Raw genomic sequence first — 25975 nt, 5'->3', positions numbered from 1 at the left:
TACGAGGTTATGGAAGGGTAGTTGACCTGGCAAATAGTTGCGCCGAAGACACGCAATTGTTCATACCCCCCCTCCCCTCTCCGTAGCATTGTCTTTCGTGATATCACAGCCCGCCCAACAGGACGAGTTAGTGATTAAGTTTGTTCACAGGTCGAACAACCTCTGGTCTAAGTCCTGTAGGTTTCAAACTGACGGCGCTATTAAGCGTTGCTGATCAGTGAATATGTAGTGAACATCTACAGTAGCCGTGCTAGGTAAGTCTGCCTCTATTCATCCACTCAATACAGAACAGCGGACCTACAACTTTATCTAACTTTGTAGTACTGCAAACATCATCTCTGCGGGTCGCAGCCCAGAGCAACGCCGCGGGCTATGGTTGCCTCGGGCTATGAATGACCAAATGCTTCATATCCTGCCCAAGACACACGCCGTTCCGATAGCCGTAGCTAAGCATACTTCATGCTGTCCAGATCTCCGTCTGCCTTTTTGTTTTGTATTTTTTATTCTCCAACGCCGCGCTGCAAGGCCTAGGAAATTTGGGCCCTAGAATCGCTTTTGATCCAGGTATTTGCTTGCTGTTGACCACACCGCCTTGTCTGCGGCCGAAACCTCCTTATTCAGCGTCTGCACGCCCTTGTGGATTGCATCGAAGAAAGCGTAGGCCAGCTGAATGTCCTCCTTGAAGTGAGTAGCATAAGGGAAGAACTTTCCGGGGAAAGCGTCAATAGTAGCTTGTCGCTGTTGCAGGGTTTCACCGGCGGGAACCTCGTCCATCAGCGTCTTGACCGCAATACCTAGAGCAATGTCTGGGCTGTGCAGGAAAGGCAACCTGTATGTCTTCTCGTTAATCGGTGCGGTCAAATCTGGGTTAGGTATCCTTACGTGTTGTTAATGTCCAAGTAATCATCCCTATCTCTCTCAGACTGCGCGTAAAGGAACATGGATGCCACGATCGCCTCCACCAGGTCGCGGTCAGCCTCGCGCACTGCAGTGGACAGAGATCGGAACAACAAGAGATTCTTGTTGAGGGGACCCGTGTACCCATTTGCCTCGTGTCGAAGCTTGAGTAGCGAGGAGCATCGGCTGAGGAGAATGATACTGGCTTTATCATCCTCACTGCCAGCGCTGGGAGCGCCATTGAGCTCCTCATGTTTGTGTCGGGAGTTGAGGACGTCAAACCTGATAAGCTCAAAAGCAGTCAAGATTGCCTCAAAGATGTTAAGACCTTCAGGAAGTTCAATGTTCTTCAGTGAATCCTTCATGGCCCAAATCGCACTAGCAACAGCATTACCCCAGTTGGTAAGCATGTGAGAATCGTCAACGTAGCCACGGAGATGTAGGAATCGCCAAATGACAACGGCTTTGATATTCTGAGATGAATCGATACCACCAATGCGCTTCTTGTCCTTTGGGAAGGTGGCCGTAACGAAATCAGTGAACAGCAACGCTCCGAATTCGTATGCGATTGAGCCAGGGGGGTCCTCAAGGCCCTCGACCATCTTGAAAGAGCTCTCCTTCACATCCCATGTGGCGGCACGCAGAGATGGCGACGGTTGAAGGGATTTGTTGATCTTGTAGTTGAACGCATCGTCGAACCACACTTTGAGGTAGATCGGGTTGTGCTGCAGACCACGATGCAGTCTGGGGATGAGAAGTGCGATACTCTGCTCCTTGAGGGGAACGAGCTGGTTTGTGATCAGCTTTTTGTACTGCTCCGAGGACACGCCGTCGAGAGTTGGTGTCACAACGATTTGGCTATGTGTTATGTAGTTGAGAACGCGAGCACCAATCAATCCCGTGTTGAGGTAGTGGAAGAGCTCTCCAGGAAGCTGTAGGCCGAGATATTCGTGATTATCGCTCGTAATATGATCATAATCATTCACCTTGACCTCGCCGCTCTCTGCGATGTAGATGTAGTGGTTGATGGCCATCTTGGCCTGCCTGTACTTGTCCAACCACTTCGGGTCCTTTGACTTGAGAACATCCCCGTATGAGCTGCAAGCGGACTGCACTGACTTCTCTGACGCTCTGAGAAGGTTAACCGCATCTTGAATGGTGAATGGCTGACGCGGGTTAAGAGATGCGTCCTGAAGAGGAGGGAAGGGAGGCAGGAAAGAGGTGCCAGTCATCAACAGCGCATCAACTAGCATGCTTTCGCTGACGTTGAGTGATTTCAGCAGTAGTTTCTTGGAGAGTGAGGTGACGCTCTTCGCCTCCCAGTCTATTGTGCGGATGATGGTGTCCCTGATGGGGTACAGGAGCAGCTCTTGGGAGCCCATGATGGCAGCGCATTGATCGGAGTCAATCACATCGAAATAGGCGAGCTATCGTTTTCTGTCAGTACTGCCCACTTGGAGGCCTTGCTTGACCATCGACTGACCTGGGCAGAGGCATTGTATGGAGGCACGAGGAAGTGAAGGTTGTTGTCCTTCAAGATCGACTGGAGCAAGGGGTACAGGTTTTGAATGCGGAAGGCACCTAAGCCAAGTCGTGTCAGTATAATAGCTACCGTCCGCATCGTCCGGGTTCCGTACCGTAGTTCGCACCAAAAGCCTCGACGGCCTTCGTGGCTTCACCGGAAAAGTATAGAGTCCAGGCCTCGTTCGTTTTCTGGTTTGCAAGCTTTCCCCGCTGCACCGCAACTTCTTCTTGGCCAGTCACAGACTGGCCGTCGAAGATGAAGAACGGGATGATCTTGTGCGCTTTCCATTGCTCAATGTCGGCTCGGAGGTGGAACTCGATACCGGTCATGCCACCCAGCGCGGGCAGAAGTGGCTCGTGGAAATGGGGACTCTCGAGGAAAAGCTGGAGGTAGTACGTCGCATCAATCGCTATCGCACAGTCCTCGAGCTCGGAGACATCGTGGGACCTGGGTCATGAGAAATTTAGTTGGCAGGATCCCAACTCCGGGGGCGGGTTGAACTTACATCGCATGGCCATTGGTCCAGGCGTCCTCCACAAGGCCTTTCATTCTGGGTCAGTAATGTCCAAGAAACAGCTTGTGAAATATGAAGTCGGGACGCCGAGCTGCAAGGGCAGGGTTGAGGAGCGGGAGTGTCCGGTTGCCGTCGATCGCAGTTTGAGGCCAGGTGGTGTGTGGTGTAACATGGACGAGACGAGCTTGAAGTGCAAGCTTTCGAGATCCTGATGACGACGAGTAGCCACAGAGCTCCCTTCCTCGTTGGGCGACCGAACTTTGATTCTCGTAGGATGCCCACTCTGGCGGGAACTCGGATGCTTCTGGGCGCGAGGCGAGTCGAGGCGGGTATGACGCAGGTAGCCTTCAAGGCATGTGACGAGAAGACGAGGCTCCGGACAGGGCACGAAATGCAGCAGAGGGCGCGCGCATGGAGGGTACGAGGTTGTTCAAGTGCAGAAGAAAATGGCGGACTCACTAGGCATGTTGTCGGACCTTGCGCGACCACGAGGAAGCTCGTCGAGCTCGAGTTGACAACGAACCGTTTGGGGGTGAGGGACGGGGGGTGGAGCTTTGGGTCGCGAGATCTCTCAGGAGAGGCAAGATGGTCGGACAGGGTCTGCCGGAAGTTCAAATGACTTCTGAAGGAATGACTGAGCTTGTCATGAAAAAAGGAAGGCCACAGGAAGGCCAATGACACTGACAAGCGTGTCTCGAACGAAGAGGGGAGCTTTGGAAAAGGCGCTGGCGAGGGGCGGTAGGTAAATTAGGAGAGTTTGGGGTTCAAGGACGCATGGTAGCGTCCAGGACCTTAGGTAAGACCAGTAGGTGCGAGGTACGGTGCCGCTGTACAGACACGGGCAGGGCCCAGGGGGAGCGGGTTGGCAAATGGAACCCTTGGGTTTCGGGGTGCTAGCAACAATACCTAGGGTTAGCGCCTGCCTTGAGTTACAGGTTGCAGTGCCGCCGCAGGTGCTGTTGGGTGGGTTTGACTTTTGTGGCGGTGTCCTCCATTGTGGCTTGCCGCGCAGGCGTCTGCACCTTACCTGCCTATCTGCCGAGGAGTGAGTGACAACTCATCATCGCAGTTGCTTCACACATCTTAAGGCGGGCAAGCAGAAAGAACTCCTTCAGGTCTTTACCACCTTCCTGAATACTCCTTTATCTCGCTCTACCAACCAGAGCTTGTCTTGCGCTGTCCATCTAGCTCCAGAGAAAGACACCTCTTCGACATCTTGGAGACCCTAGAAGCATAAACACACAAAAAGACAAGCATCCGAGACCGCGTTTCGGTCCCATCTTCCAATAGCAACAGGCGCCACTCCGTGTTCCAGCCACTCGAAGCTTCTTTCCAGTGAAGTGACCTTGCAGCGGCTCCGTCCCCGCCTGTCCCGATCCCCGCTCTTGTCGGATGCATTCGCGCGTCTTTACAGTCAGGGATGTGGGATGCAACCTCCTTCTTGAGCGCGTCCTTCCAACCCTTGCAGATGGATGCCGCAGATATTTTGTACTTGGTATTTGGTCTGACGACTTCTAACTCTGTGAGGTACTGGCATTGAGTGATATCAAGATCGTAACATGAGCTAACTGAAGGGGTCCTTGACTTCCCTAAACCCATTTCGACTTGCTACCAAGGGCAGTTGGACTTTTTCACTGCCAACTCGCCCAACTACTCGATCAGTGACTGCCTGTGTCGCTGACAGCACACATCGACACCGGTATTCCATGGGTCAATAGCTAGCATTTCCATTCATAACATGTCCTCGGTGTAGACCTTACGGAAGTAGCCTGTGGCATGTCAACGGACCAGAATTTGGCCCATGCCAAGGTCAATTGCTCACAGCTCAAGCTTTGTGCTACCAACCTGCTGCATCCCAGCAACCCGCCATTCAGTTGATTGCCGACTCAGGGTTCAGCTTGGAACAAGAGCAGCCCAACGAGTAGGCCGACAAGAAGTCAAGACGACTCTGCACCTCAATTGTCATCTGCATCACTAACTGGAATTACATTGAATCACGACTAACGTCGTCGCGACAGCTCGAGCTGCGATTTCTGGCTTTTCGCCTGATCTGATTGGACAGCCATCCCAACAGAGACAGCTACTGTCATATTGAGTTTGCTTAACCTCCCGCGCCTCCTTATCTGAATAATACTTCTTCACGTTTCACCCCGCACATCGAATATGCAGCACATCTTGATCTTGTGGCCCGTAACATCCAAGGGCAACCAGCCGTTCAGAGGAGTACGGCGGTAACACTCTAGCTCACGAGATTCTGGCTGCCTCTCGAAACAGACCCATTCTCATGTCCGCTATCAAAAGCTGCGTAATAGACATTACACAAGTCGCCCGGCCCCGTCTCAAGCGGTCCTATCCGCCCCTCCACACTCATCATCCCACCCTTATCGCTTATCGCATCCCACTTCGCGCGAGTTCGGGTGAACCTCGCCCCTCCAAGTGCGCCGCTCGCTCACTCTCATAATTCGCCTTGTTCTTCTCTCTCATCTCTCCTCTTGTGAAGGCGAATAAGCGAAAGGAAACGCAGCAGATATGGCCCCCAACGCCAACATCCCCATCATCGACATCGCCGCGCCTGGCGTCCACAGGACGGCCATCGCGCGGCAGCTTGTCGATGCCGCGGTTGAGCACGGCTTCATTTACATCCGCAATACCGGCAAGTACATCAACCTTGGCGACATCGATGCTGCCTTTGACTTGGTAAGAAATCGTAAACCGCCTTGAATTCATTGCTTGACTGACATGCCCGAAATAGTCGAAGAAGCTCTTCAGGGCTCCCGTAGAAGAAAAGGCTGCCTGCACCATTCAGCAGAACAACCGTGGTTGGTCTGGGATGCACTCTGAGACCTTGGACCCTAAGAACCAAAGGGCAAGTAGATCAAACCCGGCCCAGACATTTTCGTAAAACTAGTACTAACACTTGCCACAGGTCGGAGACTACAAGGAGTGCGTTTCCCCATCGCTTCATCGATATGCACCCGAAGACGACTAACATGACTTAGAGCCTTTAACTTTGGCGAATTCAAAGACTCCAAAGCCCAGCAACCCCTGCCTCCAACAATCCAGCCCGATGAGCCCTTCTTGAACTCCTTCAGAGACCAGTGCCACGCCCTCTGCCTCGAGCTCCTCAACCTCCTCGGCATCGGCCTCGAGGTCGACCCGCCAACCTTCTTCTCCACCGCCCACCTCCGCGAAAAGGGCGACTCAGGCACAATCCTCCGCATGCTCTACTACCCGCCCTCCTCCGCGACCTCCTCCTCCCCGGACGACGTCCGCGCCGGCGCCCACTCGGACTATGGCTCCCTGACCCTGCTCTTTCGCCTGCGCGGCCAGGCCGGCCTCGAGATCCTGACCCGCGAGAACACGTGGGCCCCCGTGCCCGTGACGCCGCCCGGGACCGAGGCCGACGCGCTCCCGCCAATCCTGATCAACATCGGCGACCTGCTGTCGTACTGGACCAACGGCATGTTCCGCAGCACGGTGCACAGGGTCGTCTTCGGCGGCGAGGGCGCGCCCGGCGAGACGGACTCGGGGCCGAGGTACTCGATGGCCTTCTTCTGCCACCCCGTCGGATCCGTCACCCTGGACCCGGTGCCGAGCGAGAGGGTGAAGCAGTTCGTCGCGCCGGAGGGCACGCCGCACGCGAACCCGTACGCGGAGAGGAAGGTCATGACTGCTGATGAGCATCTGTTCATGAGGCTGAGGGAGAGCTACAAGGGCCTATATAAAGAGGAGGAGGCGACGAAAGCATAGACCAAGCCGTGGGAGCTTGATCGAGAGATCTTTTGCAAAAGTCATGTCTCATTATGTACGATGCGTGATGTATGCCGTGACTACTCATGTACTCATACAGAAAAACTCCTTCGCTATGCTAGAAGAAGGCCTAGACCAGTCCGACGAACCACTTGCGCTTCGGATCAGGGGGTTGGTCAGACAGCGCCTTTGATCCCTTGAGCACTCTCTCCAATGCAGTAACATCCTCCAATAAGCGCCAATCGTACACCTCGACCCACTCGCGCTTCCCGCTGGGAAAGTATTGCGGGCTTTCCTCCGCTCGTTTCATGAATTCTCTGGTGGCTTCCTTGCGATTATGCTCGACGAAGCAGATCTTGCGGGTGCGGTTCTTCTTGGACTGTGAGCACGCCGGGATGCTGCTCCAATATTTGAGATCTGTGGTCCATTCGTGGATGCCGTGGGACGGAAGCAGGTTTTCGGTGACCCACAGTTGCTGGGCGATACAGGGAGAGAGGAGGGCGGTACGCTTTTCTGCAAGGAGACAGTGGCTGCCTGCATATTCGCATGCCTTGGTGGTAGGAGATGGTTGGGGTGGAGGCGGCATTTCGGTTTGATCGTTCGAGCCATGTGCCTGAGGGGCTGCATTCTCTGCGGCCGGGGCTTGGGCACCGCCGGACGAGGGCGGCGTCGGGTTCGGAGGCATCGCAGCTGTTTCAACGGGCTTTGTGAATGCCACTTGTTGAGAAGCCCGAGGTGAGGGAGCGGTTCGGTTGGCGCTCACTTCTCCGAGTGGCAGGCGACTTTGCTGAGGAGCAGGTTTTTGCTTGGCCAAGCAAGGGTCTGAACAAACTCTCAGTCGCTTGTTCTCGCGAGCAACAGGGTGATAGTTTTCTTGCGCCCGCTTATTGGCTTTGGACGACGTCTCGGCAGTGACGATGTGGACAGCTTTGGTAGTCTTGCCTGCAATGCTTTCAGGAGCAGAAGACGTCGGTGGAGTGACAAGAGCAGGCTCTGCCACCTCAAGCAAGGCTGGAAGGGATCGGCGATTGGTCAGTGGACTTTCCGCGCGAGGAGCTGGCGAAGTTGATGGTTGAACGGAGGATGTGCGGGAAGGTGTCATGAGAGAGGTAGTCGTCGACTGGCTGATAGCGTCGACAGGAATACCGCGTGGGTCTGCGCCTTCCAGCGCAGCGATCCAGCCAAGCATCTCCTGGCTGTCCTCCATTGGCGGTGTGGTTGTGGCGTCCTCGGCTACCTTCTGTAGCTCTGAAAAAGATATGGTGTCGATGAAGGATCTGTCGAAGTGAACCTTGGATACCTGAGGAAACCTCGGCTGCCAGAAGCCTGTGTTTCCCTCCTTATCAAACGAGAAACAACGGACGTCGAACACCAAAGGCTCCGTGAAGACCACACTTGGCATCTTTTGTTGCGCGATCCCTGGAGCAATATCCAAGATCAGCGTATCATTGTCGTCGAAGGCCACAGGCATAGGCCTGCCATAGGTCACCACCGTCTTGAGCATGGTCTCGTTCAGCTCTACTTGGTGAACCACTGTGAATCTTGGTCTGGCCTGAAACCTCTGAACATCTTCTTTGTTGTCAAGACAACCAAGGTAGAAGTTTGTCCACTTGAGATTCGGGATGCCGTAGCATTTGGCTTTGTCCGGGTCGTAACGAGCTGCCACCACAGCAAAGTCGCCCACATCACCAAAGCTGCCGATGTACTCCTTCTTTAGCTTGATGGGGCAACCGGAAAATGGGCGACGGTTTTCGCTGAAGTCGAAGTAGGGGTCGTCGGGCTTCAAGACCAAGCCTTCGTCTCGTGCTGTTATAGACTTGGCGAATGCCTTTCTCAAGTGGGATGCAGCCATGGGCTGGCTGAAGGAAATAATTTGGCGTTCTACCAGCTCGGCGAATCCCTCTCGGCAGGTGACCAAGTCAGTCAGACGCTTGAACCGCTCGCTATGCCGGACTCCAAGCAGTGATTCTCCGTCAACGAGAAGGACGTCGTAGTAGACGATCATCAAGTGCTCATAGTGATGCCGTCTATGCCAGTCAGACTACAAGTTCTGTCTGGGAAGTGGAGTGCTTACTGTGAGTCGGCCTCTGTATGCAGAAAGCTGCCAGACCGAGACACATATTTTCGTATCTTATGAAATGGAAGAATCTTTTGTTCCTATGCAATGTAAGTAGGTGGAGATTTGACGGATAATATATGCATACTTTATCACTGTAGACGACTAGCTCGCCCTCTAGAATGCATCCCTTTGAGAACTTGCAGTCGAGCTTTCCGATGTTGAGGGAATCGCGAATTGCCCTGTTGCCATTAGCCCACGCAAACGCAGCGAGGCGATCATCAACGTACCCATGCAATGCTGCGCGATCTGATGTGCTGTCTTTGCCGCTCTTGGAAAAGATCTGAATACACTTGTATCCCTTGCTCAGATCTATGTGGATCTGGCAATATTCCCCATCAACCTTCTTTTCACAACTCATCTGACCATGGCCGATTTTCATGCAGTGTTTGATGCTGCGTCCCTTTAGCCACGATTGTCTCCCTACCTTGACACCCAGAACAGGCGTCAGATGCTGCAACAAATTCTCGCGTCTTTTTCGTCCTGTCTCGTCGCGGAGATAAGGGTCGTTCCTCAACTTTTGACGAAGAGACAGAGCCGCGGAGAAGTCATCTTGGACTCTTAGAATCATAGGGAGCAACGGATCGTAGCAGTAATAGACGTGTCTGGGGTCGAATACGACAGGCTGGTAGTTTTTGAGGATGAGACGAGTCAGCCACTTGGCTTCCCTGGCGTTCAGGCGAAGGTACAAGCTGGAAAGAAGCTCATCTCGGTCGCGCGCGCTGCTCGGTCGGAGCTGTGATGCCTGAACTGCAGGAGAACTGAATCTGCATCTGGCGGCGAGGCTATTGAGAGCTGTGTCGATCTCCTCAATAGTAATAGGATTTGCAGCGTTGTAGCATGGGCTCGGCTGTGTGTATGTTAGAATGGACAGGTTCTTAGACACACGCATCATCCAAAGCCGGGTAGCTCAATAGGGATATCCGATGACATACTGTTTCTTTGAAAATGTTCTCGATACAATCAGCCAGATCCAACCCTAGGCCGGGCTCTTTGAATCGCTTCATCTCTTTCACACGCGACTGGCCAAGGCCCAGCACCCGTCCGACGATGCCACATAGCGTGTCGGCCTGAATGCCGTATACACGATCAGTACGCTTCTCCGGTAGGAGCGTAGAAAATAGAGCGGAGGCACTGTTTCCTGAGTCGTCGATCCGATGGCGGTGTTGCTTGAACCAGTTGGTCACGCGTTCGTTGACCTTGGTAGGATCCGATTTGCATTGTCTATGAGCCTGTTCTAAAAGGTCGCAAATAAGAAGGAAAGGAAACGGCATCGTGACAGGTTGACCATTGTAAAAATGAACCGATACAACGCAGACGATGTCTGATGAGAAGAAGACCTTGGTATGGGAAAATTAACCTCCAGCCAACTCACGTTACAAGAGTAGGCAACCACGGCGGGCTTTACCCGGTGACAGCTCGCGAGAGTGAAGCTGATTGCCTCAGGTGAATGATCGAATGGCGATTTCCGGTTTGGGTGGCCGCTTCCAGCTTAGGTCAGATGCTGTGCCTCGTGAGAGCTTCATGCACTGTCGGATGAAGAAGTCGCGTCTGTCACGCGTCTCGGTGGTACGCGCCGTAAGTACCTTTGGGTCCAGTGGAGGGCTACACCGGCCGGGCTCGAATTCAATTGCAATCGCAATTGCAGGTGCTCTGTGTGGTGCGACTGTGCATCCGATCGTCCGCTGGATTAATGCGTGCACAAAAAGCCATGCACAGCTTCAGCCAGAGCAGGTGCGGCAGACGTTCTGGAATGGGCAGAAGCCAGAAGCAGCGCGTGAGATGGGAAGAATGTCGCAGCCATGACAGGCAATCACGTGGGGCCCGATGGCATTTGGGGAAACAGACTGCAACTCTGATTGGACACTAATTTCTGGGAAATTGTGAAATTGGGGGCTCTCCACGCAGGCCACGGGTCATCCCAGCTGTTTCCTGCGTACCCTTGCGGGCCCTGAATTCGCGACCAGGCAGTGCTGGCCAAGCTAGCATCTTAGTTGGCGCTGCTAAGAACTGGTGAAGAAGCTACTAACGACTGCTAGCAAACTGTCAGCAAATCCTCCAGACTGTGCGCCTACGTACGACTCGGAAGGAGAAAAAAAAGTGCCTCGGGCCATTTTACCAAGACTTCCCCGTCCGGCACCATCATGGCGCCGTCAGGACCGGCTGCACGTCGCACGCCTGTTGCCGGGGCGCCCATCGGTTCCTGACTGTTTCTGACTGTTTCTGACTCCTTGCAGCAGGAGCCGCAGTTTCTTACAGGCTGCCCACGGACAATGGTTGCACGCTGCAGCAAGCCCCTGAGCAACGTCCAACTCTGTTAGCCCGGTGGATCGGCGCCGATGCAAACGCACGACTTGAATCTGGTGGTCATGGACTTGGTCTTTATGACTCTCGAGTCTCGACTTCCATTGAGGGTGTGGGCCACCGGTTTCCGTGGACAATGGTTCGTTCGTTTCGTCTTGTTGATGGGACAAGGCGGACGCCAAAACAACAGGAAACATGTGCCAATGAGATCTGGGCTGGATTTTGACAACAAGCCGCCATGGCCAGGTAGCCTGCCATTGCCCATGACTGGTGTCTCATGCGGCTTTAAGCTGTGAAAACAAAAAGAGGGGGGTGGTGTTCGCCCAGCAGGGTCTATGGATGTAAATAATGCGAGTGCAATAGGCAAAAAGCAATGCAAACCGCACTGCCAAACCACCAGATGTCCGTCATCAACAGCCCAGGTCAGACCACATGCTCCGGTTCCCATCCCAACAACCAGGCCCGTAGCCAACAAAAAAAGAATCAAATGACTGACTAGCTGCTGCACGTCTTCTGCGACATCCGTACAGATACACAGCAAGACCACATTTCGTCCATTCACTCTCTCACTCTTACTCGTCGTTCGACATCTGCATCTGCATCTGGCCTACCTCGATCTGATCCAATTCTCCTTCTTCCCTTTCTGCTGCACAATCCCATTGTCAACCAACCACACCCATCTTTCCTTCTTTCCCACCTGGTTTCGAATTGTCGCAGAATCTTGCGTCCATCATCGATCCCGCCTCCTCGTCATTGGCTCCCCGCCTCCCGTTGCTGCTGCTACCGGCGCTGTCGGTCTCGACACTTTATTACACCTTACTCAGACATACAGACGACCGTTGCCGTCCATCCCATCCCGCCTGCACCTTTGCACCTTTCGCTCGTCAATTCTCGTCCGAACTCACGGCCTTTGCCCTTCTCTTACCTCGTCGTTCCTTGCTCATACCTTACCTCATACTCTGGGTCCTGCCATCGGTCTCCTTGGCTACCCCTGCATGAACCCCAGGACGACCACGTCGACTACGGATACCAACATCAAAGTTCGGACGCACCACCAAGGACTCACTGCCGGACCGATCCTGGGCCTTTTACCGCGTCTTGTCAACAACACAAGCAAAGCAGACAGGCATCAAGCAATCCAATCCAGACCGGTTCAGTCCACACTGTGAACTGTACAATCCACACAAATCAAGAAAAAAAAAAGATAACAGCATTGACGCCTCGGAGTCACCATCATCCACTGGCAATCCAAGGGCCCCGACTCGCCTCTCCCAGTCGCAATTCCTTCTCTCATCTCGTCCTCTCCTGTCCGTCACAATCTTTACAGCAACACCACAGTTCCCTTCTCCATTTCCAGTCCTTGTCGTTCCTCGAACTGGGAATCTGTGCCCGAATCCGTCATTCGAGCCCCCCAAGGTACGGCAAACAGGCGAGATAAAAGATTCCACAGCGGCCGCACCCACTGGTTGACAAGCTTGAACTACCCTACCGCCCCCTATCTGAGCAGAAAATACCCTCGTCCGCCACGCCAGCTCAGCCAATCTCGCTGTCCAATCGTGGCATCCATTGTGCCTGCAACCCTCATTCAATCACCCCCCGACCAGACCCAGAGAGGACTCGACGAGGTCTGGTTCCTGAACCTGGGCCACACACCCCCGAAAGCCCCCCGTCCCCATCGAGAAGACCCAGAAGAGACCAGACCCCCCAACCCCGTCTCTTGCTCCGGTTCCTGCTAATCGCTGCTATCTGCTGGGGCGTTTCTCGCTTGCTTTTGGCTGGCTGCACTGCAACAACAAACACGGCCTGTCAATAATGACCCTCTTTCCACCCTCTCCATGACAGCCATTTTCCTACTACAAATCTGCTTCGTCGCTACTGTTTCTCGCACTCTCTTGAATGACCACCAAAAACACCTAAACACATACAAGGCTGTCGTCGCCAGAAGAACGAATTCCGCTCACTCCTCCACCGCCTGGAGACAAAGGCACAACCGGAAGGCCAGTAACGCCTCTCCCTCCCATTCTTTGCTTAAGCGCCGCCGGTCATACAACATCGCCAACGCTCAACTCTCCCGGGAGGCGTCACGCAACCGATTTGCTGGTGCTGAGATGCAGAGCACCCACGAGATTCGCTGTCGTTCCTCTTCTGTGGTCGAGCGCCCGCCGGCGGACTCCCCGGCCACTACCACGACGGCTTTTACACCGCAACCCTCGCTGCCCCCGAGACCTACCCAATTCAAGCCGTCAGAGATGCACGTCGAGACTCTGATAGGAGAAATGGAGGAAGAAGCACCGGGGGCTATGACACCGCCTCCCCCAACCCCCTCGACACAAGACCGCCTTAACCGCGCGGCGCGTTCGAATTCCAGTGCCTCTCGAAATACCAATCGGCTATCGCTTACACTGCCAATCGCTCCGCCGACCAGCGACCCTTCAAGGCCAGCGTCAGTTACAACCGCATCGTACCCTCCCACGCCCGCCGACACGTCGGCGGTCACCTCACCGTCAGACCCCAATGACTTCATCATTGCGATAGCAGCGCAAGAACGACGAGTATTGGAGATTCGCGAGGAGCTGGCGCGTGCGGAAGCTGAATTGGCGAAATTGAAGCATGACTGGACTGCCCAGTCAGCCCGGAGGAAAAGGGATCTGCCACAGCGCCCATTGGCGCCCCAATTTGAGCCGTCGCTATTAGACGATGATGAGGCAGCTTCCAGACGAAGTGTCGAGCTGGATAGAAGGAAGGCGCTTCTGAGGGACTTGCAGGGACAGACCGGCCCCCGAGAATACAGACGAAGAGTCCTTCGTGGCGGGCACACGCGGACTCTCTCATTACTTTCGCCGACGAAACCGGAAGGCTTCGCGGTGCACGAAGACACCTCCAGTGTCAAGTCCATGGAGCTTCGTTCCCCGGTCATGACCCCTACCCATCCTGCTCTTCCTAAGAGGGCTTCCTGGCAGCCGCGCACTTACAACACCGCTACACCTGGAGTGAAGCAGATGGCTCAAGACTTCAGGGTAGGACTCTGGAGCTTCGTGGAGGACATCCGACAAGCCACCGTCGGCGACGAGCCGATTCATGGCATTTCCCGTCCTGGCTCGACCGATCCCACGGGGAAAAGGGTCGGCTCGTTCGGCGACCAGGACACGATCAGGGCCCTCAACTCTCGTCCCAGAGTCCCATTGAGCTCCGCTTTTGACTCGCCGATCGACACCCCAAGCAAGTCGTCCAAGCCGTTGCAGGAACGTCCGAACCCGAAGCCGGCGACGAAGTCTACGACCAAAGCAAAGCACTTCTCGTGGACGCCGTTGACCTTTGACTCTTTTGACGATGACTGGTCGAATTGGGACTCGCCCGTGGTTTCTTCGGCCAAGTCTGCTCGCTGGAGCGGCTCGACCGTCGGCGGCGCGGAGGGACTTGCGTCCATGTCCGAGAACAACGATGAGAATGTGACTCCACTGTAAGCAACTCACCAACGGCCTCATCCCCCCACTGTACTAAGACATCCGTCCACAGCAAGAAGAAGATGCCCATCACCGTTGACACTTCGGCCCGGTCTGACTCCCGCCCCGAGTCGGCTCTCTTGTCGCCTACCCAGCTCGGGGAGCTTCTGCCCACCGTAGTGAACAAACTCTCACCTGGCAACCTCAAGCGTACCGCCAACAACCTCATGGACGAATGGGAAAAGAGCTTGTCCCCGCCGCGACAGCAGCAAGACGAAGAGGAACAGCTGATCGATTTCCGGGAGACCACAGCCTGATCTGCGAAAGACTAGGCAAACGAACAGCAGGCCCTCACACCCAAGCGGATGCATTTGCATCGTACATGAAGAAATTCAGCACCGTACATATCCGAGCACGTCGCATGGATCACATTCAAAAGTATAGATAAAAGTAAACCGGACCGGATTGCGCAAAACGGCCAGAAGAGCGGACAGGTTATCCCGCCGAACATAGACAACGGGTGAACAACACAGGCAAGAGGGGGAGGTGATGGAGGGGCCATGAAATAAGGGCAGCCCAGAAGCTGCTATTGGTTATAAGTCGACAAGACTTGCCAGGATAATGAAGCTCTGCTAAGGGAGCTTATATCGGCGTATGTCTGGATGGCAGTCTAACAGTCATTGACGATGATGAGCTGTTGGATGATGGCATAATGACGATATTAATGAATGTACGAACGCAAGTATTTCGTGCTTTTGGAGGGGAATGAAAGAACCAGCGTTTATGCGTTTGGCTGGTTTGCTGTTTCTCGTAGTTGTCTGTCAGACACGGCCAGATATGAGAAACGTTTCGAAGAACAGCCTGTTTTACCCACGTAGTTAGATTCGAATAGTAGTAACTGTTTATGACTGTAATCTGTGTTCTGTCGTCTTGTTGGCGCCAATGAACCATGGGACTTGCGACGAGGTGTTGCTTATCATGGTGATGTTTGACAAGCCACACCTGTGAAATGGCGGGTGGTCGTTGAAAAGCCGGTCTCAGGGTCAACGGTGCGGAGAACGGGTGTGTTTGGGGAGCATTTCGTGGCAGTGCAGCTTTCGCAAGCCTGACCTTGACCGCAACCTGAGGTGCAGGCTTTCGCTTGGCGGATCGCTGGGTTGCTGCGGTGTAATTGTCGACTGGCTCCCTGGACAAAGGCCGTCGTCTGGTGTCAATTACACTTTCTGGGACTCCTGTCGCGCTCGTTGCTTTCAACTCAAACCAGAGACACAGCAAGCTGCATCGCCATCCACAGAAAGGAAAACGAGAAAACATCACAACTTCTCTGAACCCTGAAATCAAAGTGAATGCAGGTCGGATTCCGCCCGAGGCTGCGGGCTCGGCCGTCTCTGGTCGAGTTACTGGCCCGGGGCAAGCAACAAGACGACGATGGTCTGTCGTCGTTGCCAGTGTCACCTTACATTCCTCCACCTGCTTCGGTGACGGCCGCTGGCACTGGCGGCTCAGGAACCTACTTGCAAGTCCCAGGCGAGCTGGATCTGGATGTGGACTTGTTGGACGTGGACGCTACAGGCGCTGGCGGTCCTTCAGCGACAGGAGGCGGCGGCCTTAACACTGACACAGCAGGCACGGGCCCCGGTCATACATCATCGGGTCCACTCTCGCATGCACTACGTGAGGCGTGGGCTGGCTGCACCAATCCCATTGCCAGCTGGAGTGCCCCGGCCAGACATGCACGGGAGCCGCAGCCGCACCGAAGCAGCCAAGTGGACGTCGAAGCTCTGGCAATAGCTTCTGCTCAACCTCTACCATCATCTCCTCCAACAACACCTCGTCAAACGCCATCCAACCCTCCCTCCCCTTCAACCCCGGACGCTCTCTCCGCATCGACCGACCTTCTTCCTGTGACGATAATCCACGAGCCGAGCCCTGCTCGCGTCCAGACGTCCACCATGCCTCCTGTAAGCACCCCCCGAATCGTCGTCTCTTGTTATGTTGATGCGGCATATGCCTGCCCCACCGGCCCGACCTCGATCGCAGAAGCTGACCAACGCCCCAGAAGCAGAAGAAAGACAGCAAGGACGATGAGTCTCACACCGGTCAGTAACCAAGATCATTTCCAGTTATCGATGACAGCTTGAACTGACCTCCTCTTGCAGGCAAGATCTTCTCGGTCTCTGGGTACGATCGAAGCTCCCCCGATTCGCCCCCTTCCCCCGATCTACCGCGCTCTACGACTAACCATATCCTAGACCCGTCATTGTCGCCGAGGACATGATTGGTGTTGCCATGTACGAGTTGGTAGGTCGCATCGCTCGGATGGATGCTGGGATTGAATGTCTGACAATGCGCAGGTCAGAGTCGGTCACGATAACCTGGTCGGTGAAGTCATTCGTATCAATGGCGACCAATGCACAATTCAGGTCTACGAGGAGACTGGTGGGTATATGGCGCACGACAGCTGAAAGTACAGTCGACTGACAAATCGCAGCCGGTGTCACTGTCGGTGACCCCGTCGTTCGCACCGGAAAGCCTCTGTCCGTCGAGCTGGGCCCCGGTCTGCTCAACGGTATCTACGACGGTATTCAGAGACCCCTCGAGAAGATTAGCGAAATGTCCAAGACCATTTACATCCCTCGCGGTATCGCTGTTCCCGCCCTCGACCGTACGAAGAAGTGGGAATTCGTTCCCTCCCTGAAAGTTGGCGACCACATCTCTGGTGGTGACGTTTGGGGTACCGTCAACGAGAACTCCTTCATTTCCACCCACAGAATCCTGTTCCCTCCCCGCGCTCGCGGTACCATTACCAAGATCGCCAGCAAGGGCAGTTACACTGTTGAGGAGAACCTCCTCGAGGTCGAGTTCGACGGCAAGAAGACCGACTACCCCATGATGCAGTCGTGGCCTGTGCGAGTTCCCCGTCCGACCACCGAGAAGCTTCAGGCAAACGAGCCCTTCGTCGTCGGTCAGAGAGTGCTGGACGCTCTGTTCCCCGGTGTTCAGGGTGGTACCGTTGCCATTCCTGGTGCTTTCGGTTGCGGCAAGACTGTCATTAGTCAGTCTGTGTCCAAGTTCTCCAACAGCGATGTCATCGTCTACGTTGGATGCGGTGAGCGCGGTAACGAGATGGCCGAAGTCTTGAAGGATTTCCCCGAGCTCACGATTGAGGTCGACGGCCGCAAGGAGCCCATCATGAAGCGCACCACCCTTATCGCCAACACCTCCAACATGCCTGTCGCTGCTCGTGAGGCTTCCATTTACACTGGTATCACCGTCGCCGAGTACTTCCGTGATCAGGGTCTGAACGTCGCCATGATGGCTGACTCCTCTTCCCGATGGGCCGAGGCTCTTCGTGAAATTTCCGGTCGTTTGGGAGAGATGCCTGCTGATCAAGGTTTCCCTGCTTACCTCGGTGCCAAGCTCGCCAGTTTCTACGAGCGTGCCGGCCGTGTCAAGTCTCTCGGTTCCCCTGAGCGCAATGGCAGTGTCAGCATTGTCGGTGCCGTCAGCCCCCCTGGTGGTGATTTCTCCGATCCTGTCACGACATCCACCCTCGGTATCGTACAAGTTTTCTGGGGTCTCGACAAGAAGCTCGCCCAGCGGAAGCATTTCCCCTCCATCAACACCTCGCTCAGTTATTCCAAGTACACCATGGTCCTCGACAAGTGGTACGAGAAGGAGTACCCCGAGTTCCCCCGCTTGCGTGACCGCATCAAGCAGCTCTTGTCCGACTCCGAGGAGCTTGACCAGGTCGTGCAGCTGGTCGGAAAGAGTGCGCTGTCTGACCCCGACAAGATCACTCTGGATATCGCCGCTCTCCTGAAGGAAGACTTTCTGCAGCAGAACGGTTACTCAGACTACGACCAGTTCTGCCCTCTGTGGAAGACTGAGTGGATGATGAAGTTGATGGTCGGTTTCCACGACGAGGCGCAGAAGGCCATTGCCCAGGGACAGAGCTGGGCCAAGGTTCGTGAGGCCACCTCTGACCTGCAGTCCAAGCTGCGTCAACTCAAGTTCGAGGTTCCCACCGACGGCGAGGAGGTCATTACCAAGAAGGTGAGTCAATTCATTATGAAATGCAGCCATGCATCCTTAGCTAACCTTCTGCGCAGTACGAGGAGATCCAGCAGCAAATGTTGGACAAGTTTGCCTCCGTTGTTGACGAGTAAGCGCTGCAAGGCGTTGGGTAATATCCTGTTTTGTCAAAGTCTCCCGCGTCGCGCTGTAGGGTATGTCTGGGGTCCAATAGATGAGTCTGGGGCGATGGCATCCTGCATGATGGTTCCTCTTTTCGTAGTCTCGGCTAGTATATCACATCTGTATATGATCCTAACATGAGCTTCATGCCTTATGATGATGGTTCAACATGTGTGATGTCACGGCAGATACACATTGCAATTGCTGTGATGTAAATGCATGCAGCCATTTGCTTGAACGATCCTGCAATTTGATGACCAATGTGGATACGTAAGAATGTTTGAGCAAGTTTGAGTGCATGAACATAGCGAAATAACTTCAAGCCCCATCTACCGTAATTACTTGGACGGTTATGACCACTGCCAAAAGGAGAAAGGAAAATTTCAAGGACGACATTATTGGAAAAGACAGACAAGGAAAAGGCAACGCTAAGATTCACGCGACAGATCTTCAGCCAAGAGTAATCTCTCTCCAGGCTTTGCCCGGGTCAAAAGAAGCGAAGTCGTAGGCCCTCTGGTAGATCTTTGCCAACCCAGCTCGCTCCGCCACTTCATACTCCTCGCCCCAGACGATGAGGAGGGCATAGTACAGCTGCCACTCCGATACCTCCCTGTCTTCGGGGACATAGTAGTTCCAAGTGTCAAGCTCCTCCATCGAGAAGTCTCGAGCGTCGGAGATAGCTGCAAACTCGAGTACATCACCCACGCAAGTGAACCATTTGTCTTCGAGTATGATGGTGCCACACCAGTCTCCATTGGAATCCAGAAGACTAAAGCGGTGCAAGCCTGGCTCTAGCTTTGTGGCGAAGGTTGGACTTGTCCGGGTTTCTCTAGATAGCTGGAAGAAGGCCGTGTAAGTCCAGAAGTACAGGTAGGATTTGTCGCGATGAGGGCTCGTTGGGAACGTTGGCTTTGGTTCACTATTTTCCATCGGACCGACTTCACCGTCAGCCAAAACCTGCCGGCGGCCGTAAGGCTCATCTGAATTGCTGGACGTCTGATACCCACGCCATCGAGAGGACATAGACGCGCGAGGTGAGTCGACCGATGACCACACAAGCTGAAAGTCTGTGTCATCCGGTATGGTACTCAAGATCTCCATGTCTTCGCGTGAAAAGTCATCCTTCAACTTGTACCAAACCACCCATGTGTGAGACACCAGCCAGTCATGCAAATCAAGCAGAACGCCCGATATGGTGGAGAGCCTCCAAGTACAGCCCCCAATCCAACCGCACCAAGACCAACTGGGAAACTCTAGGCTGTTCCGTCTCCCACCGCTCATTCGGTTCCAATCAATTTCGGTCTCGTCATTCTTTGTTTCCCAGAGGACAGCCAAGTCAAAGTACGAGCTGGGAAGCCCGAAGAAGAATGTGGTTCCAAGGAGAGGCTTCAACATGGCCAATACTCCCATGAAGCCGTTGATCCTATCGCTCTTGGAGGCCATTTGCCTGACACTATACAGCTCCACATACTCAAGATACAACCGCACTGGGTTCTTGGCGATTGAGTTGAAGGGCGAACTGACCATCTCTAAAGTCCAGGCCGGGATGGAAGATGCAGAGCAGACCTCTTCAGACCATGTTGCTTGGTGACATTGGAAGAAGACACAATCTTCAACAAAAATCAGAGACCTTTTCGATAGCACCCTTTCCTGGAAAACCCATGCTCTCGAATTCCATTGTGTGTTCTGTATGCGACTTTCGACCGTCTTAGTTGCCATGAGAGTGAGGCCTGCGCATGTCGCAATTGGAAGATGGGCGAGATTTCGGGGGGTCATGGGTGAACCCTCAATTCCATTACGTACACTGGTTCCAGATGCCGCGCAAATGTTGACAGCTGCATTTCCATATATTTGGTCCATGACTGGAATTGTGCGACTCTTGTCGTTATAACAGTCTTGAATGATGCATAATGCGTCAATCCATATGTATCGAATACCAATTGATCGGACGAGTTGCATAGCATCGCGAATCGTTGCCTCCATCTCAGGTATCCTAGGGCTCAGTGCTCCAGATGATCTGAAAGACTCGAAGTTGTGCCTTCTTAGAAGAAGCTTCTGCGCACGACCCCATACATAACTGAGAGTGGCATACTCGGGAACCACGGTTCCCGTTTCTGCACAAGAGACCAGGGCTTCTTGTTCCAAATCGATAAATCTCAAACAATGAGAAAAGTCTAGGGACTCCTGGGATGAGTCTCCAGACTGACAGCTGTGATTCTCTCTGCATAGGCGAAGCCAATTCTTCAGCATCTCCGGATCGATGGTGGAAGGCGATACCTTTCGTGCCAGAAAGCTCGGTTCTGCCGAGAAGGAAGAGTCTGGAGACATGAGCATTATGTGAGTATCGGTCCAGTAGTTTTCCGGGCTGAAAACCCTCAGGCGGCGCGTGGGCGGTCGGGGCTTGGCTTCTGGCTCTTGCACTTCCATTAGACGCCCATCAATCTGCCACTCTATGTAGCAATAGACTCTTTGTCCGTCTTTGGTGCGGCCATCGAAGCCGATGTGATGTCCTGTAGATGCAGTACGTGACTGGAGCGAATGGGTTCCCTGAAAAACCAGCCAACAGAGCGGGCATTTTCCTCGACGACGATAGATGTCGTCAAGATAGCCCAGGTTTAGCGTCTGCAAGCCGGTGGCAGCCGACTCTTCCGAAAGAAATCCTGGGAGGTCGCTGTTCGAAGCTCCAGCTGGGACGAACTTCTGATCCGACAGGTTGAGCTGCTCGCAGCTTGGGCACAGTTCGTCGTAAGGTGGATCGTTTTCTGCTGAATACTTGCGCCGCTTTCTATCGGAATCTCTATCAGGACGGCCAAGAAACCTCTTCGTGTCTATGTTTGATGTTAATTTCGACCGCGGGAACGACACTACCTTAGGTCAGGAAGCCGTCGGTGTAGCACGCCTTAGACCACACCGAGAAACACCACGACGCGAACTTGCGGTGTATTCACTAGACAAAAGGAACGGAAATTTCTCGAGTTGAAAGGTGGCAAGAAATACCGGTTCTCAGCCGTAAAGCGCAGCCTGTTCAGACAGCGCCTCTCCACTTTCTGCTGATAGGTTGTCTTCAGGCAACCGGGACCTTCTTCCTCGCGAGTACCTAGTCATGTAAGCAAGAGCCGTAAAGCCAGGTCATGAAGACTTCACATTCAGCCTTCATGTTAAAAAGCGTATCAAAGTATGATATCTGAAAAAGAATCGGCGACACTTTGTAGAGATTCTTCTGAGTGCCCGTGCAAGTGTGCCTACTTGTAGATCCGCAAGTGCGGATGATTGAATTGGGGAACCTTATGAGATTTACCTTGTGTAGTCTACATTGATGCACGGACCATGTCGACCCACAACTCCCGTACAGCGGTTGAACGGCCGGTCCTTCGGAGCAAGTTCTTACTATCACCTTCACAATCATACATAACTAATATGACCCAAGTGCCATATGAGCTTACCGCATCGCTCAACTCGACATTTGTTGAGGTTGATTCCACGGCGGAGATATCTGAAGTTCTCTCCAGCACAGTCGAGAAACCCCCAATTCAAAGTTTCCGACGTCACATTCAACTCTGGGTTCTCACTCACCACTCATCGCACCTACACCACAACCCATACCCTGTGCCGTCGGCCGGCTCCTTCACAACCAACGCCAACCCCCAAAATGTCGGACGACCTCAAAGACGAAATCGAAGTCATAAACTCAATCTACGGAGACGGCACCCTCTCCCCCGCCACCCCGCCAGACTACATCCTCGCGCTGCCCTCGGCCTCCTCCCTCACCCTCCGCCTCACAGACTCGTACCCCTCCGTCCCGCCACAGGTCCTCGGCACCCACAGCGCCGGCGAGGGCGCGCCCCGCGGCGCCGCCGCCCGCGACCTCGCCCTCTTCCGCGACGCCATCGCCACCGTCTACCAGCCCGGCGCCGTCTGTCTCTTTGACGCGATAGAGGAGTACCAGCGGTGGGCCGAGGCCAGCGCAGAAGCTGAGGCCGCGGCGCGGAGCCCCTCCCCGGAAGCAGCAGATGAGCCCTCTTCAGCAGCAGCAGAGTACGAAGAGTCGTCGGTGCCGGCGTACCTCGCGGAGGAGCCGCCGTGGGTGATCTCGGACCCCTTCGTGGAGCTCAAGTCCGTCTTCGTTGCGCGGGCGGCGCCGGTGAGCAGTCCCGAGCAGGCGGCGGGATACGTGCAGCACCTGCTCGCGACGGACAAGAAGGCGCGGACGGCGACGCACAACATGACGGCGTGGCGGATCCGGGGCCCGAACGGGACGAGCTTCCAGGACTGCGACGACGACGGGGAGACGGCGGCGGGCGGGCGGCTGTTGCATCTCATGCAGCTGATGGACCTGTGGGACGTCATGGTCGTCGTGACGAGGTGGTACGGCGGGCAGAAGCTCGGCCCGCGGCGGTTCGCGTTGATTAACAGCTCGGCGAGGGATGCGTTTGTGAAGGCGGGCTGGGTCGAAGAGGCAGGGAAGAAGAAGGGCGGCAAGTAGAAAGGATGGATATTGGATAGACATCAGCGAGTTATACTCTCGCAACAACTGCATTTAGATCATGAACAACCCACACCGAGGCCCGAGATGGGATCAAAGACAAACGAGATCGAAGCATCTCCAATTCAATCCGGACCGACACCAGCTATTCTCGCAAGACATACAAAGAGTTGGTATCTAACATCAGAGAGCCGCCGTCCTCCGCGAACGCCAACATGTCGAAGGAAATTTTCAAAATCAGATTGCCAACCGCCGCCAGTCCATGCTAGTACAGTCATCCAACATCGTAAATCCCACTCCGAAAGTGTCGTAACATTTTTTGGTTCCCCCTATCTTTTGTTTTCTTTCGATCCGCCCAACAATGTTTTTGGCAAAACCTTACCAATGCAGGCTGTTTCCCGGGCTGTGTTAATATGCTCAACCATATCAGGCCTTGAACAGTTTCGGTTCAAGAATCTCAAGAGCGTGAATCGACTGTTCACACGAAAGAATGACGGCACCGGCTCGAGCGGTAGATAGATATGACAGTCCTGCGCTGTCTCCGGTGCGCATGTCCTGCACAAGTGTACCGGCAACTCCGCAAACGATGCCAGTGGCTTCCAACGGAAGGCTCTCGAGATCCAGGAAGATGGGAGTGAGGTTCGACTTGGTGTCTCCTACGAGTGAATCACCAAAAAGACCGAGGAGGGACCTGTCCAGCAGCAGCGAGGGCGGGTCCTCCTGTGCGAGGGTGATGGATATGAAGCGCGGCCGCGCCGCCAGCGCCGAGATCATGGCGGTGTACAGCTTCGTGTCGATGTTGTCTAGCCAAGTCTGGCGATGGCCGTTGCCCGTCACCTGCCTGCTCAGGGGTGGACGCTGGGTATGCGAGAACTCGCCTCCAAGTTGCGATGTCTCTCGGCCAGAGCACTGGACCAGGAGCAGGTCGTCTTCGACGTAAGGGGCGACGCTACGCTTCTTGAGCAAATCGAAGGTGCGCACCTGGAGCTCGGCGATGGTCGAGGGCGGTGGGGTCAGCGGAGGGCCGTTCTGGCTACCGCCGCGGGAGTGAACAGATGCGGCAGGGCTGACGAAGTTGGACTCGTTCTCGGCCAGCTCAAAACCGCGCGCCAGGAGGGCCTGAACGACAGTCTTCTTGTCCTTGGTCGGCACCAGGATGAAGTCGGAGTAGTAGGTGGTAATGAAGAAAATCGGGATTCCGGCGAGGGCCAGAGGCGAAGTCAGCTCCATGACGCGCCCGGCAGCGTCCATGCCTGCGCTGATGACGGAAAGGACGAGGTAGGTGTCTTTGGATATTGAGACGGACTTGGCGAGGTCCTTGGGCAGGTCCTTGATGGCAGGCTCAAAGACATTCTTGGCCCAAGAGCTGTGGCAGACGATGGAGCACTCCATGGGAGTGACGCTGATGTTGAGGAAGCCATGCTGGCTTTCGGCATTGAGGCCTTCTAATTCATGTTCAGGCTCTCCTTTTGACGCCTTAAGGGTCTGGGTCTGTGGCAGGAGGACGCGGAGAATGGGCTGCAGCAAGGTTGAGTACAGATCGAGAGGAATGTGGATCAGAGTGTAGGTGCCGTCCTAGATCGTAATCGGTGTTAGTCCAAAGACCTCAACAATGGGCCCAGCAAGACGTTATGTCATGTATTGTTCTTGGTCCGGAAAGGGTACGGATGCAGCTCGTAGGTAGCGTCGCAGTGGTGGGGTGGACATGAAAGTGCAAGAGCCAGCCCCGCCTTTTTGGTGACTCTATCCAGAGCGCAGCATGGGCTGGTGTGAGTGTGTCTACTTACGAGAAACGAGACCTGGGCGTTCATGATGTCCCTGGCGCGCAAACTTCTGGCTCCTGAAGCCAAGAAGAAAACCTTTTTACTTCCTCCTCGCTGACTTTCGAAACCCTTTATCTATGAATCTGTGGGTGGTGGTCCAAGAAAAAAAAAAAGTCCGATGTCGATGCGCAGTAGGGCACAGACGTTGGCAGTTGCGCGTGCGGGAGGATATCGGAGGGGCCTCTCTGCCGGGTTCGGATCAGGCTCTCATAAGGCTGGCCGGTGCTCTTGGTGAGACTCAAAAGTCTCAGCGAGTGAGGGTTTGGGTAGCCGTTGCTGACAGGGAAACCGTCGTCTCTTGTGTTATCTCTGGTTGTATACAAGCTCTGTATGTCCGACGTGGAACCCAAGGTATGAACGGAAGACGGTCGTGGAATCGGGAGGAGGATATCAAGTAAAAGAGCCAGGAAAGAGGAACAAGACGAAGGGACGGGAAAGGTTATGAAGGAGGGAAGGGGGAAAGAGGAATTAGGTTCATAAGGACCCCGGAGTTGCAAGCTAAGAGGTCCTAGGTGAGGTACCTACTATGTGAGGTAGGTAAGGTAGGCAAGGCACCTCCAGGTAAGGCAAGGCGAGGCAGCTTCAAAGGTAATGGTGCGGAGAGGAGGGCGCTGCGGCGTGCGGCGTGCGGCGGCCGTCGATAAGGGGACGCTAAAGCACGGGCACACCTCACTTACCGGGGCCGGCCAAGCAAAAGCCCACCCCAAGGAGAAAATAGAAAAAGCGCGAGAGGGCCAGGGAAAAACAGCTAGTGACGGAGAAAAAACGTGGGCTTGCTTGCTTGCCTTGGGACTTTGCTTGGGTTGCAGATAACGTGAAGGAGTTGAACAAGCATCAGGTATCTACGCGGTAGTTGTGTTGGCCGGGGCCCTTACACGTACAGCAGCAAGAGCGGGTAACAGCGCAGGCCCCTCTGAGGACCC

General features: G+C 54.5%; 8 protein-coding genes across 8 annotated transcripts; 4 read left to right on the top strand and 4 right to left on the bottom strand.

Moving 5' to 3' along the window:
- Positions 1-543: 543 nt before the first annotated feature.
- On the bottom strand, positions 544-2971 carry COL26b_000032 (uncharacterized protein; the record flags this gene model as incomplete). The annotated part of the gene is made up of 5 exons (XM_053173007.1): positions 544-829; positions 883-2324; positions 2381-2478; positions 2535-2869; positions 2928-2971. The coding sequence occupies 5 exons, from the start codon at positions 2969-2971 to the stop codon at positions 544-546; spliced, it is 2205 nt and encodes a 734-aa protein (XP_053042713.1).
- Positions 2972-5465: 2494 nt separating this feature from the next.
- Positions 5466-6686, top strand: COL26b_000031 (uncharacterized protein; the record flags this gene model as incomplete). The annotated part of the gene is made up of 4 exons (XM_053173006.1): positions 5466-5633; positions 5689-5712; positions 5863-5879; positions 5936-6686. The coding sequence occupies 4 exons, from the start codon at positions 5466-5468 to the stop codon at positions 6684-6686; spliced, it is 960 nt and encodes a 319-aa protein (XP_053042712.1).
- Positions 6687-6816: 130 nt separating this feature from the next.
- On the bottom strand, positions 6817-10076 carry COL26b_000030 (uncharacterized protein; the record flags this gene model as incomplete). The annotated part of the gene is made up of 4 exons (XM_053173005.1): positions 6817-8713; positions 8761-8843; positions 8891-9652; positions 9738-10076. The coding sequence occupies 4 exons, from the start codon at positions 10074-10076 to the stop codon at positions 6817-6819; spliced, it is 3081 nt and encodes a 1026-aa protein (XP_053042711.1).
- Positions 10077-14000: 3924 nt separating this feature from the next.
- Positions 14001-14866, top strand: COL26b_000029 (uncharacterized protein; the record flags this gene model as incomplete). The annotated part of the gene is made up of 2 exons (XM_053173004.1): positions 14001-14566; positions 14623-14866. 2 exons carry the CDS (start codon positions 14001-14003, stop codon positions 14864-14866), a joined length of 810 nt encoding a protein of 269 aa, XP_053042710.1.
- A 1635-nt stretch (positions 14867-16501) lies between these two features.
- Positions 16502-18718, top strand: VMA1 (H(+)-transporting V1 sector ATPase subunit A; the record flags this gene model as incomplete). The annotated part of the gene is made up of 7 exons (XM_053173003.1): positions 16502-16510; positions 16609-16648; positions 16709-16730; positions 16802-16850; positions 16904-16988; positions 17041-18605; positions 18662-18718. 7 exons carry the CDS (start codon positions 16502-16504, stop codon positions 18716-18718), a joined length of 1827 nt encoding a protein of 608 aa, XP_053042709.1.
- Positions 18719-19196: 478 nt separating this feature from the next.
- COL26b_000027 (uncharacterized protein) lies at positions 19197-19400 on the bottom strand (the record flags this gene model as incomplete). The annotated part of the gene is made up of 1 exon (XM_053173002.1): positions 19197-19400. One exon carries the CDS (start codon positions 19398-19400, stop codon positions 19197-19199), a length of 204 nt encoding a protein of 67 aa, XP_053042708.1.
- A 2995-nt stretch (positions 19401-22395) lies between these two features.
- Positions 22396-23229, top strand: COL26b_000026 (uncharacterized protein; the record flags this gene model as incomplete). Its single annotated transcript, XM_053173001.1, has 1 exon — positions 22396-23229. The coding sequence occupies one exon, from the start codon at positions 22396-22398 to the stop codon at positions 23227-23229; it is 834 nt and encodes a 277-aa protein (XP_053042707.1).
- A 426-nt stretch (positions 23230-23655) lies between these two features.
- On the bottom strand, positions 23656-25040 carry COL26b_000025 (uncharacterized protein; the record flags this gene model as incomplete). The annotated part of the gene is made up of 2 exons (XM_053173000.1): positions 23656-24804; positions 25017-25040. 2 exons carry the CDS (start codon positions 25038-25040, stop codon positions 23656-23658), a joined length of 1173 nt encoding a protein of 390 aa, XP_053042706.1.
- Between the last annotated feature and the right edge of the window lie 935 nt (positions 25041-25975).

This window comes from Colletotrichum chrysophilum (genome assembly GCF_026319265.1).
Source record: "Colletotrichum chrysophilum strain AFK26 chromosome Unknown scaffold_1, whole genome shotgun sequence".
Taxonomy (NCBI): domain Eukaryota; kingdom Fungi; phylum Ascomycota; class Sordariomycetes; order Glomerellales; family Glomerellaceae; genus Colletotrichum; species Colletotrichum chrysophilum.
This window is presented reverse-complemented; position numbering and strand designations above follow the sequence as displayed.